The sequence below is a fragment of the Myodes glareolus genome, chromosome 3, assembly GCF_982192425.1.
Source record: "Myodes glareolus chromosome 3, mMyoGla1.1, whole genome shotgun sequence".
Classification (NCBI taxonomy): domain Eukaryota; kingdom Metazoa; phylum Chordata; class Mammalia; order Rodentia; family Cricetidae; genus Myodes; species Myodes glareolus.
In genome coordinates this window covers 92,530,307-92,542,417 of record NC_142028.1, presented here as the reverse complement: position 1 = coordinate 92,542,417, position 12,111 = coordinate 92,530,307, and the positions used below count along the sequence as shown (strand labels likewise).

The 12,111-nt window shown below is 45.2% G+C and overlaps 2 protein-coding genes across 6 annotated transcripts in view; one reads left to right on the top strand and one right to left on the bottom strand.

The window, feature by feature from the left end:
- Positions 1–7,717, bottom strand: part of Dock7 (dedicator of cytokinesis 7) — a 192,184-nt gene extending 184,467 nt beyond the window's left edge. For 4 of the 5 annotated variants that reach the window (XM_085686294.2, XM_085686295.2, XM_085686296.2 and 1 more), the window contains exon 1: positions 7,595–7,716. In XM_085686294.2, the coding sequence (XP_085542420.1) occupies positions 7,595–7,632 (38 nt within the window). In that variant the 5' untranslated portion in view covers positions 7,633–7,716. Of the gene's footprint in view, positions 1–7,594 lie in introns of all 5 variants that reach the window. The other variant, XM_085686298.2, reaches the window with a different exon arrangement.
- Positions 7,718–7,794: 77 nt separating this feature from the next.
- LOC146895106 (uncharacterized) lies at positions 7,795–9,702 on the top strand. The gene is made up of 2 exons (XM_085685959.1): positions 7,795–8,205; positions 9,073–9,702. The coding sequence occupies exons 1-2, from the start codon at positions 7,795–7,797 to the stop codon at positions 9,136–9,138; spliced, it is 477 nt and encodes a 158-aa protein (XP_085542085.1). The 3' UTR covers positions 9,139–9,702.
- Positions 9,703–12,111: the final 2,409 nt, after the last annotated feature.

Sequence of the window (12,111 nt, the reverse complement as noted above, 5' to 3'; positions counted from 1 at the left end):
TAACAGCCATCATTCCTTCACTACAGCAAGACACCAAAGTTTTCTTTGGACTCACTTTCAGAAGTTCTAGTCCATGCCAACAGCCCCATTCCTTAAGGCCCATAGTAAGTAACACATCATGGGGTATGGATATGGCAGAGCAAACTTGGGTCTTTATGACCAGAAAGCAAAAAGAAAAGAGGAATAGGCGAGGGCCCTTAAGTCAGTGCTATGCTTCCAATGACCTACAGACCTCTCCCTAGGTTCCAGCTCTTAAAAGTCCCATCAACTTCCCAAAAGCCACCTGGGGACCACCAGGTGGGACATATTATGATCCAACTGCAGAGCAAAATACATATACGTACATACATAAAATTTTAAAGTTACTAACAGCTGAAAAATAATAAACTTTTGTAACTCCCAGAAAATACAACTATATATGTAGAAACTATCAAAGAATCTACAGCCATGCTTTATTATCAATAAGAGTGTAGTGAGATACAGCTGGATATAAAGTTGTTGGGTACCTAGACATAAACCTGACTAAAGGCAGCCATGGAGCTTTCTTCTGTGATAACAAAGTCCTAGATAACTGAAGAGAGATGCTGTGGATTGCAAATGGTATTAAAAAACCATCATTTTCCACCAAACTGATGTGTAAGTTTAATGGAACTCCAATACAAGTCTAACAGGGTATGGATGGGAAGTTTTTGGATTTTTTGTTTGTTTTTTATTTTGGGGAGTAAGATATAATCTAAAATTTACATAGACTTTCTAAGGGCTAAATGAAACCAACATACTTTAAAAAAAAAAAAAGAGGGACTAACCGGTCTACTAAATCCTGAAGGTATTTAGAATTAAAACCACTATGACTGGTTAAAAGGCACACAACCAGATCTATGGAACAAAATCAGACTTTACGGCAGAGGTGGAAGTTACAAGTCCATTCTGCTCCCATGTTAAGTCAGGTGGAACACAAACCTCAGCTCAGGTTTGTGTTAATACAGGCAATGTTTGTCTCAGGATGAGGAGAGATGTCTTATGCAAGAGCCATAAGGTACTGGGGTTGAACTGAGTTCAGTTCGGAACTGTCTAGCCTGCAGGAAGCCCTGGGTTTGATCTCCAACATTCCATAAACTGGACATAGTAACCTGCAATCCCAGCCCTCAGGAGGTAGAGGCAGAAAGATTGAAGTGCAAAATCAGGTCATCATCCACTACATAGGTCAACCTGGACTACATGGGATCCTGTCTCGAAAAACAAGCAAACAAACAAATATAAAATAATAACCGTAATAACATAAACATAGAATAATAACAACAAAAATACAAGGAGTGTTAAAACTAAGAACTTACTTTTCAAGAAGTTACATAGAAAGAATGAGAAATAAGTAATAATGAGGTGTCACTATACAAATAACAATAAACGATTAGTACACTGGCTGTACGCAAAGTTCCCACACAAAATCAAAAGGAAAAAATAGAGAGGGGATGGCTACAAAGATTTAAATAGGCAATTTAAACAAAACAAGGCATTCAAATAAATGGTCAATAAACATACAAAGCAGAGCTCAACTTCATTAATAATCCAGAAAATAAAAATTAAAACTTTACAACCCGCTAGCATCATGAATCCAAAACACTGACAGAACTGAAAAACTTGGCAACACCGAGTAACAGCAACTATGGAAAGCAACATTGTGGTAGGTGCGAAAATCTCTACGATCACTTTAGACAACAGCTAAGCCTCACCTAAGAAACCCGGTGATAAATAAAATTGCTACAAATAACAACAAAATACCTCTCAACCAGGAATTAAGTATTCCTCGGAGCAGAAATTGTCAGCTGGTGGGTCACGATCCTTTGGGGCTCAGGTTGAATGACCCTTTCATAGGGACAATCCTGCATTATTAGATATTTACATTGCAATTCATAACAGTAGCAAAATTACAGTTATGAAGTAGCAATGAAATAGTTTTGTGATCAGGGGTCACCAAAGCCTGAGGAATTGTATTAAAGGGTTGTATCATTAGGGAGGTTGAGAATCACAGCCCTAAAAGAACATATGCATAGATGGGTCCCAGAATACACATGCTGTCTAGTAGTCAGAAACTGCATCATGGCGTACTTATGCAATAAAACACACTACAAAACCACAAAAAATGAACTTTAAGTACAATCATGAATGAACGACACAATAAAATTTTAGCAAAAGCAAGAGAATAAAGTTAACAAACATGCAATACAATACTGTTCAAATACCTTCAAAAGCGGAAAAGAAAAACCATATTGCTTAGAAATGCATGCACAGGTGATAAGAAGAAAACACAGGTGAAGCGCAGTGGGCTGGAGTAATCTGAGAACGGGCAGGATGTGCCTTGTTTGATTGAAATTTCTAAGTTATACTTTTACTATTTCTTTAGGAAGGGGTGCATGCATGTGCCACAGCAGCAAGATGTTCAAAGAAAGATTTATCCCAACAGCTGTGAGATGGCACAGTAGATAAAGGCACTTGCCACCAGCCTGGGACCCACATGGTAGAAGGAGAGAACTGACTTCTGCAGTTGTCCTCTGACCCCCACATGCATGACAGTACATACCATGCACACACACATATACACACATGACACAGATACTAAATAGATCTTCTATTTTTAAAAAATGAGGCATACAAAAAAATTTAAGTAATATAAATCACAAATGAAAACAAGCACAACAGAATAGTTACAGCTGTGATTTACAGTGCCATAGCTACAGTTATCATACAGTGGAAACACCTCTGACTGGAGAGCAAGGGGTAAACTAAAGAATGAGTCAACAAAAGAGACCAGACTACAGAGAACCTTAGGACACAAGGGAATGTTTGGACTCCCCACTGTCAGAAAACTGTATTCCTGATTAAAGCTGTGCCTTGGGGAGCCTGTAACACAAGTGAGTAAGAGGGTGGAGAGACTGGGGCTGGGATTGCCTAGGGAGGTGTGGAAATAGGGCTGGACTGAGGAGGCAGGCAAACACTTCTAAGTTTTAGCATCTACAGGGCACTAGATTTGAAAAGTCAAGACCCAGATAGCAGTATCTATTGTTCGCTTTCTTGTTTCTTTTCCAAAAATTAGACTGTAAAATTCATTTATTGTTGTAACTGAAGTTCACTCACTTTGTTACTTTATAGCAAGTCAAGGGGAGGAAGGAGGCAGCTAAGAGATACGGGAGAGGGCCATAGCTCCTGAAATCAGTGCTAAGGCAGGGGAAATGGTCAAAAGTTAACTCCAGATCTACAACTTAGGAACACATAAACTAAGCTTGCTCACACAGCCTAAGCATTCCTAAGAGACAAAGCAGGAAACAGTCATGACGCTACCATATACCTGAGAGAACAGTGACTAGAAATGAAAAACCAGTAATTGTGGGCAGTTAGGAAGTCCAGATAACTCAGTAGGTCTTTGTTTTGTACTGGGACAGGCATAGGAAGTTTTATGACAGAAGAGAAAGATCTCTTAAAGGGGATAAAAATGTTAGAATGGGGGGCTGGAGAGATGGCTCAGAGGTTAAGAACACTGACTGCTCTTCCAGAGGACCTGAGTTCAAATCCTTTATCATCTATAATGATATCTGGTGCCCTCTTCTGGCATGCAGGCGTACATGGAAGGAATGTTGTATACATGATAAATAAATAAATCTTAAAAAAAAAAGTTAGAATGGAAAGGGGAACGTGTAGAGCCAAGATTCTCAAAAACTGATCAGAAGTGATCAGAAGTAGGCTTTAAGATTCCAATGACACATGGGGCCATCATCCCAGCACAACAGTGGCTAAGGCAGGAAGATCAGGGTTCAAAGCCAGCCTGGCTACATAGGGAGACTGTCTCAGAGAGAGGGGAGAGGAATTTGGAGTAACTTCATCTGAAAGATGGTAATAAAGAAAAACTCGGTCCTAGTCTCCCTAGAAGGTAGAAGCGGACTAGATTCTGAGCATTAAACACCAGTGAGCTAAGGGCTGGGGTGGGGATCAGCAGTACAGAGCGCCCACCTAACGCTCATGCTGCCCTGGGTTCAACAAAACTAAAAGGATTTGTGAGGATAAGGTGAACAAAAGATCTGGGACGTCTATAAGCCCAAAGAAAAAAGTGGGCCGTGCAATTACCAACACATGGAACTAAAACAAAGTCAGAATCACTAACACATAAGAGTCAAGTTTGGGCTACTATTAAATAAGACTACATTCAGGCCTCTCCCCAAAAATGTTTTCATTAATTCTGCCTCTTGACAAAAAATTATAGCTAATCAAAAGAGGAACGACAAGAAAATAAGCATAAAGTTGTGACATTAACAGTGGAGGGGGGAATACCATGAAAATATGCTGCAAAAAGAAAATACAAATAAAAAAATACAGTAACTGGCCAGGCAGTGGTGGCAGACGTCTGTAATCCCAGCACTCGGGAGGCAAGTAGATTTCTGTGAGTTCGAGGGCAGCCTCGTCAAAAAAAAAAAAGTTCCAGGACAGCCAGAGCTGTTACACAGAGAAACCCTGTCTCAAAAGGGGGGTGGGGGGGAGTCCAGAAGGCAAGGATTTGAATGACAATTTAGGCAATGATGTCTCATCTGGAAAATAGAAACTACTATTAGCAAATAAAAATTAGCCACTGGTTAAAAAAAAAAAAAAGGCAGGGGCTAACATTTTTTAATGCTCATGTCCCAGGCAGTTTCAAGGGTATTCATTCATTTAATCCTCCCACTAATTGTATGGGGGCTTTTGGAAACCAAAACAAAAAGACCTGATCAAACGTTCAGAACTGCCCAGCTATAATGCAGTGTAGGCAGAGTTTCGACCTGTGCAATTTGGCCCCCAAATCAATATTCTTTACTATGTTGTTGTGCCTCTCTAGGTTATATGGATAAGAATCTAGTAAAAATGGACACAGATGTCCATTCTCTTGTTAAATATCAAGTCACAGGATAAAATGGTCCAAATGAAATCCTATAGCATTACTCTACACATAGTTAATCTTCATAACTGCATAAGCCATGTCCTCAGAAAGGAGAAAGATCAGAGAAGAGGCAAGTTCTTGACATGGACAAAATGCATTGTGCTTGACAAGGCTGAGCTGAGGTAAGCAGTCCGGTCAGGGGTTCATGAATAAAGAACTTTCAAAATCTGATCCCAGCCTCCAAAAATCAACAACAGTCCATGCAGAGGGCTGAAAAAAGATCTCAGGGGGAAAAGCTGATCAGCACAGGTCTTCATAAAGATTTCTGGACCATCATGAACCTTTTTTTCCTAACGTATCACACGGCAGAAGCTTTTTATAGAGCAATGAATTTCATATATACATCCATTATGGAAAAGATTGTCACTCTGAAGGAAAGGTCCTAAGCCTCATTTCATCAACACTGCAAAAATGAAACAGCTCTATTGACTAAGCGCTTACTGCACACAAGGCTTCATTCTAAGCATCTGAGAGAGACTGGTTTCTTTAACCTCACAGCAGCCCTCCGAGGAAAGTCCTAGAACTATAACCATCTGTAGGGCAAGTGGAAACGGAGTCCAGTCGATGCTCAAGTCTATGCAATGAGTGGCAGCGTCAGGCTGCCAACTCCGATCTATCCCCACACGTTGTCCTGTTGCCACTGGTAGGGAACTCACGAGTACAGCTATCCTTCCTTCTCCAGGATTACTTATGAAACTCGGTAACAGGCAGGACAGTTCACTCATAACAGCTACTTACTAATACACTCTACAGCTACATACAGCACTCTGTCCCTGGTTTGCTGTCCAATCTACTTGCAGATGATTCTGGATTCCAGATCCCCAGTCTCTCCTGTGACTCAAACCAGCACCAAAAATCTAGCGGATAATGACTTACAAACCCTCAAAGTCAAGAGGTCCAGACCTGCATCATTTCCATCCAGTAGTCTCTCCCACTCTTAAACTGCATCCCCGACGCATGGACCTCAGTGACCCCTTCTACTTTCCAGCGGGCTCCCCAGTTAGAGAGCTGCACGTCTCCCTCTTCCTCAACTTCCACGTCCAATCAATCCCTCACCATTGCCATGTCTACCCAAGTGTCCCTCTTGCAAGGCACATACTCTTCATTCCCCTGCCTTAATTTTATACCCTTCGAGACTATCCTTACTTGTATTTGAGGCTGTTTTCCACAACGGATTCTATTCTCTTTCTTGAGGCCAGTCCAGTTCCTCCTGCTAACTCCATTCACAGACAAGAGGCAATGTGCCTTTATGTCATCCCTTACCCTCAAAGGTGTGCTTGCTGTATAAGACATAAACTCTAGCTCTATTTAAAAGAAACGTATAAGACATGTATGTCCATTAATAGTATGCCTTAAGGCCCAAAAACAATTGGGATTGGAAATAATAATAGCAATAATAAAATTATTGTTAGTATTATTCATTTCCAACCCCAATCACAAGTATCTGATGACAGTATGGGTATACATATGATACAGTATGGGTATAACATAGTTAACACTATGTTAACTATGCATTTTATACAAAACTGACCATTTATCGTTCATAGTACTCTTATAAGCTAAGCACCACTATTTACCAACTTTCAGATGGGACAACTTTCAGCAAGGTCCCGATTTAGAAAACAACACTCAGCATCTGACTTCATCTTAGCCTTCCAGCAGCGCCCACGTTCCTAAGAACTTATTTTACCTCTTAAGAAGAAAATGAAAAACACATCTTAAAACTCAAAATTAAAAAGAGACATTTTACACCTGATCTTGGTCAAAGGCGAGATGCAAAATGAGATGTTAGTTTTAAATGAAAAAAAAACCAAAACCCTTTATACTGTGGAGGTTCAGTAGCTAAAAATGCCTTTCTCTGACATATCCAAAAATCTTCTAGAAATGTCAACAAGCTAAAAAGATTTAGAACCACATAAATAAAATACAACTGCCAAAAGAATTCACTTGAATGTTGTCTTTCTTTATAAGTCACAGGGAGGGGGGGAAGGTTTTATTGAAACAAGCAAACAAAAAAACTGCCTAGCGCCTTATCCGTAAGAACATTCCATAGTTAAATGCTACAAATATTCTTTAATTTTTATCTGGACCGGGAGGTAAACTACTGGGAAACCGTATCTTAGGTGGGTGGCTTACTCCTAGGACTTGAACGCTAGGCCCATGCATAAAGCACAGTGCGGGTCAGGTCATCCATCTCTCCCTGAGGCGAGAGAAAGGGCGCCCACCCAGCCCACGGGGGGAAGCGGGGTGCCCCCGTGTCCCGAAGCCCGCAACTTTGTACTGCGGCCTTAGTGTGCATGTGCAGGCGCGGGTGCAGAGCCGGCGGTGCGGAGGGGACACCCGGGGTGCTGTCAGCGGTGGCGGCGGGTGCGGGCGTGAGCGCCGTGGCCTCCTCGCCAGTTCCTTTTGTTGGGGTGCCGGGAGCCGGGGCGTGGGCGTGGAGCGCCGGAGCGGACTCCACTGCGGACACAAAGAACCGCCGAGCTGGCAGCCGCACGCCCTGCGGGCCTGGCGAGGCGCGGGCTGCAGGCCTCGGATCGCGCCGGGCCAGGCCCGGGGGCCGCGCCACACCCACCCTCCCACTCCCACCCCCCCCCACCCCCCCGAGACCCGGCCCGGTTCCCCGCCGCGTACCTGCTGATCTTCTGCGCGAAGGCGCGGCGCTCCGCCATGGCTGCGGCGGCGCGGGGCTGAGCGCGGGGCTGGGCGGCCTCCTTCCTCGCGCTCCCGCTCGCTCTCCCTCCCTCCCTCCCTCCCGCGCGCTCGCCAGTCGGCTCTCCGGACCCCACCGCGAGGCTGGGCCGGCCGCGGGAGCCCGGAACGAGGGTACCGTAATGCGCCGAGGAGGCGCGCACGAGAAACCGCTCTCCGCCCCCGCCCTCTCCCCCGCCTCCGCCCCGCCCGCCAATCCCGGCTGGAGGTCGGGTTGGAAGGCCACTGTGGCTGCCCGGAGCCGACGGGACGCGGGGCGTGGAAGCAGCTGCGGAACCCTCGCTGTCCTGCGGCGGAACACTCGCGACAGGGAAGATCCAGGATGGGGCCGCGGCCGCCGAAAGTGCGCGGAGCTGGGCTTTCCCCCAAAGGGGAGGTTAGGAAGTGGAGAAGGCCTTGCGGCCCGGCCGGGAATGGCTGAGCTCCCCACTCCCGGCAGTTTAAGGCACCTTTCTTGCCCTCCTCGACCTCGTGAGTGGGGTCAGGCCGGAGAAACAATGGCTCTTCTTTGTGGAACGAACTCTCCCGCAGAGGTGGTGTGGTAATCGCTGATTTGTGGTGCACAGCCAGGCATACAGGCATGGTTTTTCTTAATCTCCACAACAGCTCTTTGAAGTAGATTACGTCCATTTTAGAGAAAAGAGAAAAAGAAATTGTCTCAGAGACTGTGATTAGCCTTTGGGTCACACGTGGCCAACTCTTCGCGTGAATGTGAGGCCCAGAGCCCAGGTCTTAGAAGTCTCTGTGAGTCCACAGAAACTGGCGTCTGGTTCCATGTATGTCCACACATGCATATCCTTCAGATGAGCTGTGTTTCCCACTCTTTTGATGTTCTAAAAATAATCTCCATCATTAAAACTGACCTCGTCCATTCTATCCTAATGCACTGATTACTGAAATTGTGGTGAAACTAAGAAAAATCCTCTGGCTTCTTGTAGCAGCTTTCCTCTTAAATGTTGTAAGAATTTAGTAAGCCTTATTTGCAGTTACTGTATGTTCCCTGGGTCTTTGTGGAGCATGTTCGATCCATTTTTACCCTGTTTCATCATAGGGAAAACCTGCACCTTGAAGCCTGGTCCCTTGCCCGATCACACAGTCAGAACCGAAACCCCCCATTACGGTCCCTAACTTCCTGTCTGTGCTCTAACCTGGGTTTGTGAAGCAGTGCCCACTCCAGTAACACGATGCTTTGAAAAACACTGGTGTACTGTGAGGCTGGCCTATTTGAAGCAAGTATGTATTTAACGTCTACCTAAATACAGGTGTTCTAGAATAAACACAAACGTGAGCCAGACCCAGTTCAGCTTTCGGAATGTTTGAGTCCATGGAGAAAGATGGCACAGCCGCTCAAAGAATTCCAACTTGGCGATTAACTCTGTGTCTGGCCTTTCCATTGACAGGAACCCAGTGGTGTTCTACTTCCTGACCGTGTGACTTTGAGCAAACTATGTAAAGACGGGGAATAATTTTGTCTACTTGAAACCATGTTGTGGAGATGCGGTGAGTTAAAGGTCTTAGAGTGGCATCTGGGATGTACTGGGCACTAGTGCTAGCCGCTGCACTTTCCTCACAGGTGGTACCATTATCCATCCTCTACTTGACTTTGTCCTGGGTGCTTCATAGTCCCTGGATGGCCTGTCTGCTGTCGTGCTCCGGGCAGATGTTGCAGGCCTTTATCTCGGCTTGACAAACATCTTTTCAGCCCTCTTTTAGCGACTGAGCACATTTTGCTTTGAATAGTTCTTTGTATACATGACTCACTGGTTGCCAAAGAGTCTAAAAGGACATTGCCTGCGCTGTGAAGCTGACTGGAAACAGTTGAGTGTGAATGGGACAAGCGGAGCCAAAATGTACGCTGAAGAAACGGAGTCTCTGAGGACCACGCCACACCGGAAGTTCAACCCTGACCTCGGGAAGACCTGTCAGTCACTGAACAAGAGTGTGGGCCAGTATCCGTATGCCTCAGGGTCCAATCTAAAGAAAAGATACATGAAGTTCAGCAGTGGAAATAAAAATCGAATTGCTTTGGATGCCTGTGTTCGTGCTTCCCACCACCCTTTACAGGAATGCACGCATGTGTGCGCGTCTCAGGCCCCTGTACCCTTTACAGGAAAGCACGCATGTGTGCGCGTCTCAGGCCCCTGTACTCTTTACAGGAATGCACGCATGTGTGCACATCTCAGGCCCCTGTACCCTTTACAGAAATACACGCATGTGTGCGTGTCTCAGGCCCCTGTACCCTTTACAGAAATGCATGCGTGTGTGTGCATCTCAGGCCCCTGTACCCTTTACAGAAATGCATGCATGCGTGCACATCTCAGGCCCCTGTACCCTTTACAGAAATGCATGCATACGTGCACATCTCAGGCCACTGTACCCTTTACAGGAATGCATGCATGCGTGCGCATCTCAGGCCCCTGTACCCTTTACAGAAATGCATGCATGTGTGCACATCTCAGGCCCCTGTACCCTTTACAGGAATGCATGCATGTGTGCGCATCTCAGGCCCCTGTACCCTTTACAGGAATGCATGCATGTGTGCGCATCTCAGGCCCCTGTACCCTTTACAGGAATGCATGCATGTGTGCGCATCTCAGGCCCCTGTACCCTTTACAGGAATGCATGCATGTGTGCGCATCTCAAGCCCCTGTACCCTTTACAGAAATGCATGCATGTGTGCGCATCTCAGGCCCCTGTACCCTTTACGGGAATGCATGCATGTGTGCGCATCTCAGGCGCCTGGACTTTGAGGAGGTGGTTCCCTCACCCCTATTTTTAAGGGTGAGCCAAAGACCTATCCCTGCCAAATGAACCAGCCTCAGGGTAGGCACATGAATCAAGCCAAGACCATCAGGTCCATTTAGAACTAAAGTCCTTGCTGAACCGGGGACTTCTCATCGTGAACTTCATCCTGGGCGCAGAGCCACACAGAATAGAGAGAAGGGGGAAACACTGAAGATGAGCTCCTTAGGGCACGACCTGAGCCTTGGACTTCACTGGGGTTTCATTTGTTTGGTGAGGATTTTTGTTTTGTTTTAAGCTATCTTGAGTTGGACTTTTAGTCATTTCGTCTTACCTGGCACAGGCCTTCATCCAGTCAGTATGCATGCACATCCCTGGAAATACAATGTAATTAAAACCTATGCCTATCCTCAAAGAGTGAGGCATCTGTTTGAAGAGATAAATACTTAAGTACTTAAGAGGTGTGTTCAGTGGTGAGGTCGGGACACTTTAGGAAGCTGCTTTAGTACATCTAGCACCAGTCTGGGCATTTGGAAATCACAAAGTTCTGTCTAGACTGCTCCTAGTGTTTGAGGCACTGAGAAGCGAACAGAGTTTAGCTCCTGCTTTAGCCTTTGCAGAAAGGCTGGCTGTAGTTCTGGAAGTGTCCGTAGTCTGATCACTGGCTGGGAGTCAGGACCCAAGCTCCACACCAGCAGAAAGACGGTAGCAAAACAACTCAGTAGGAGCCAAGATCAGTTTCACAGACTCAAAACAGGAAATTTAGGGGCAAGAAAGCCTCAGGACAGTCTCTCCATTGGACACTCAGGTGTATGAGAGGCCCTCAAGCAGAAGGCCTGGGGATATTGCAAGGAAAAGCAAGAGAAGTGGAGAAGTCCCAGGAATTCCACACCCTGCCCCTTAAAGCAGAACCAAGGAGGATTAGACAAAGGGCATGCTCAGGGTTCAGAGACTACAAAAGCCTTGTGAGATACAGTGATGACTTTGCAGGCAGAACGGATTCTCTTTCAGCATTGGGTAGCATAAAGTATAGTCCTTTTTCTCAGACTTGTCTTCACCCCTGATCCATACAACGAGATGAACAAATATCTCCCAAGACTGAAAGCCCCTGTCGAGGCCACATAGGTGTGGCCCAGAGGAAGGGATGACTGGATGACTGTACACTGCAGTCCCAAAGTACAACTAGTGCTGGGCTCTCTATGCAAGCTGAAGATGCTTTTGCCTGCCCTTGTCCTTCCTCACACTGCCGTAACACCTAGCAAATATAGTTTTTGCATATTTCACCACTAGTAACACCAATGTTTGCTCTGCTGTTATACCTTGTTATTAGGTTATTGCCTGTTTATCTACACACTCTAGTCTTCAGCATTGTATCTGCAGCATCTAATGTGCTGGTTGGTACATTGTAATCCTTTAAGTAAATAGTTTTAGTTAAAAGGAGTCATGAACATATTTTCATATACTACTTTGATTTGTGTTTTTCCTTCAAAAGGAATTAGATACATATTTATTTGGGATACCCTGCTCAGAAGCTAAAGTAGTGGCATGAAAACAGTGAAAGCCCTTCTGGAACAATGTTGAGTTCCTACCACCATAGACATCTGAGGCTCTAGTCTGTCTCTAACGTGCTTGAGATAGACAATGCACCCAAAATTGTCTATTTGAAGCCGGATGTGACTTCTTGACCTTTTAGTGAA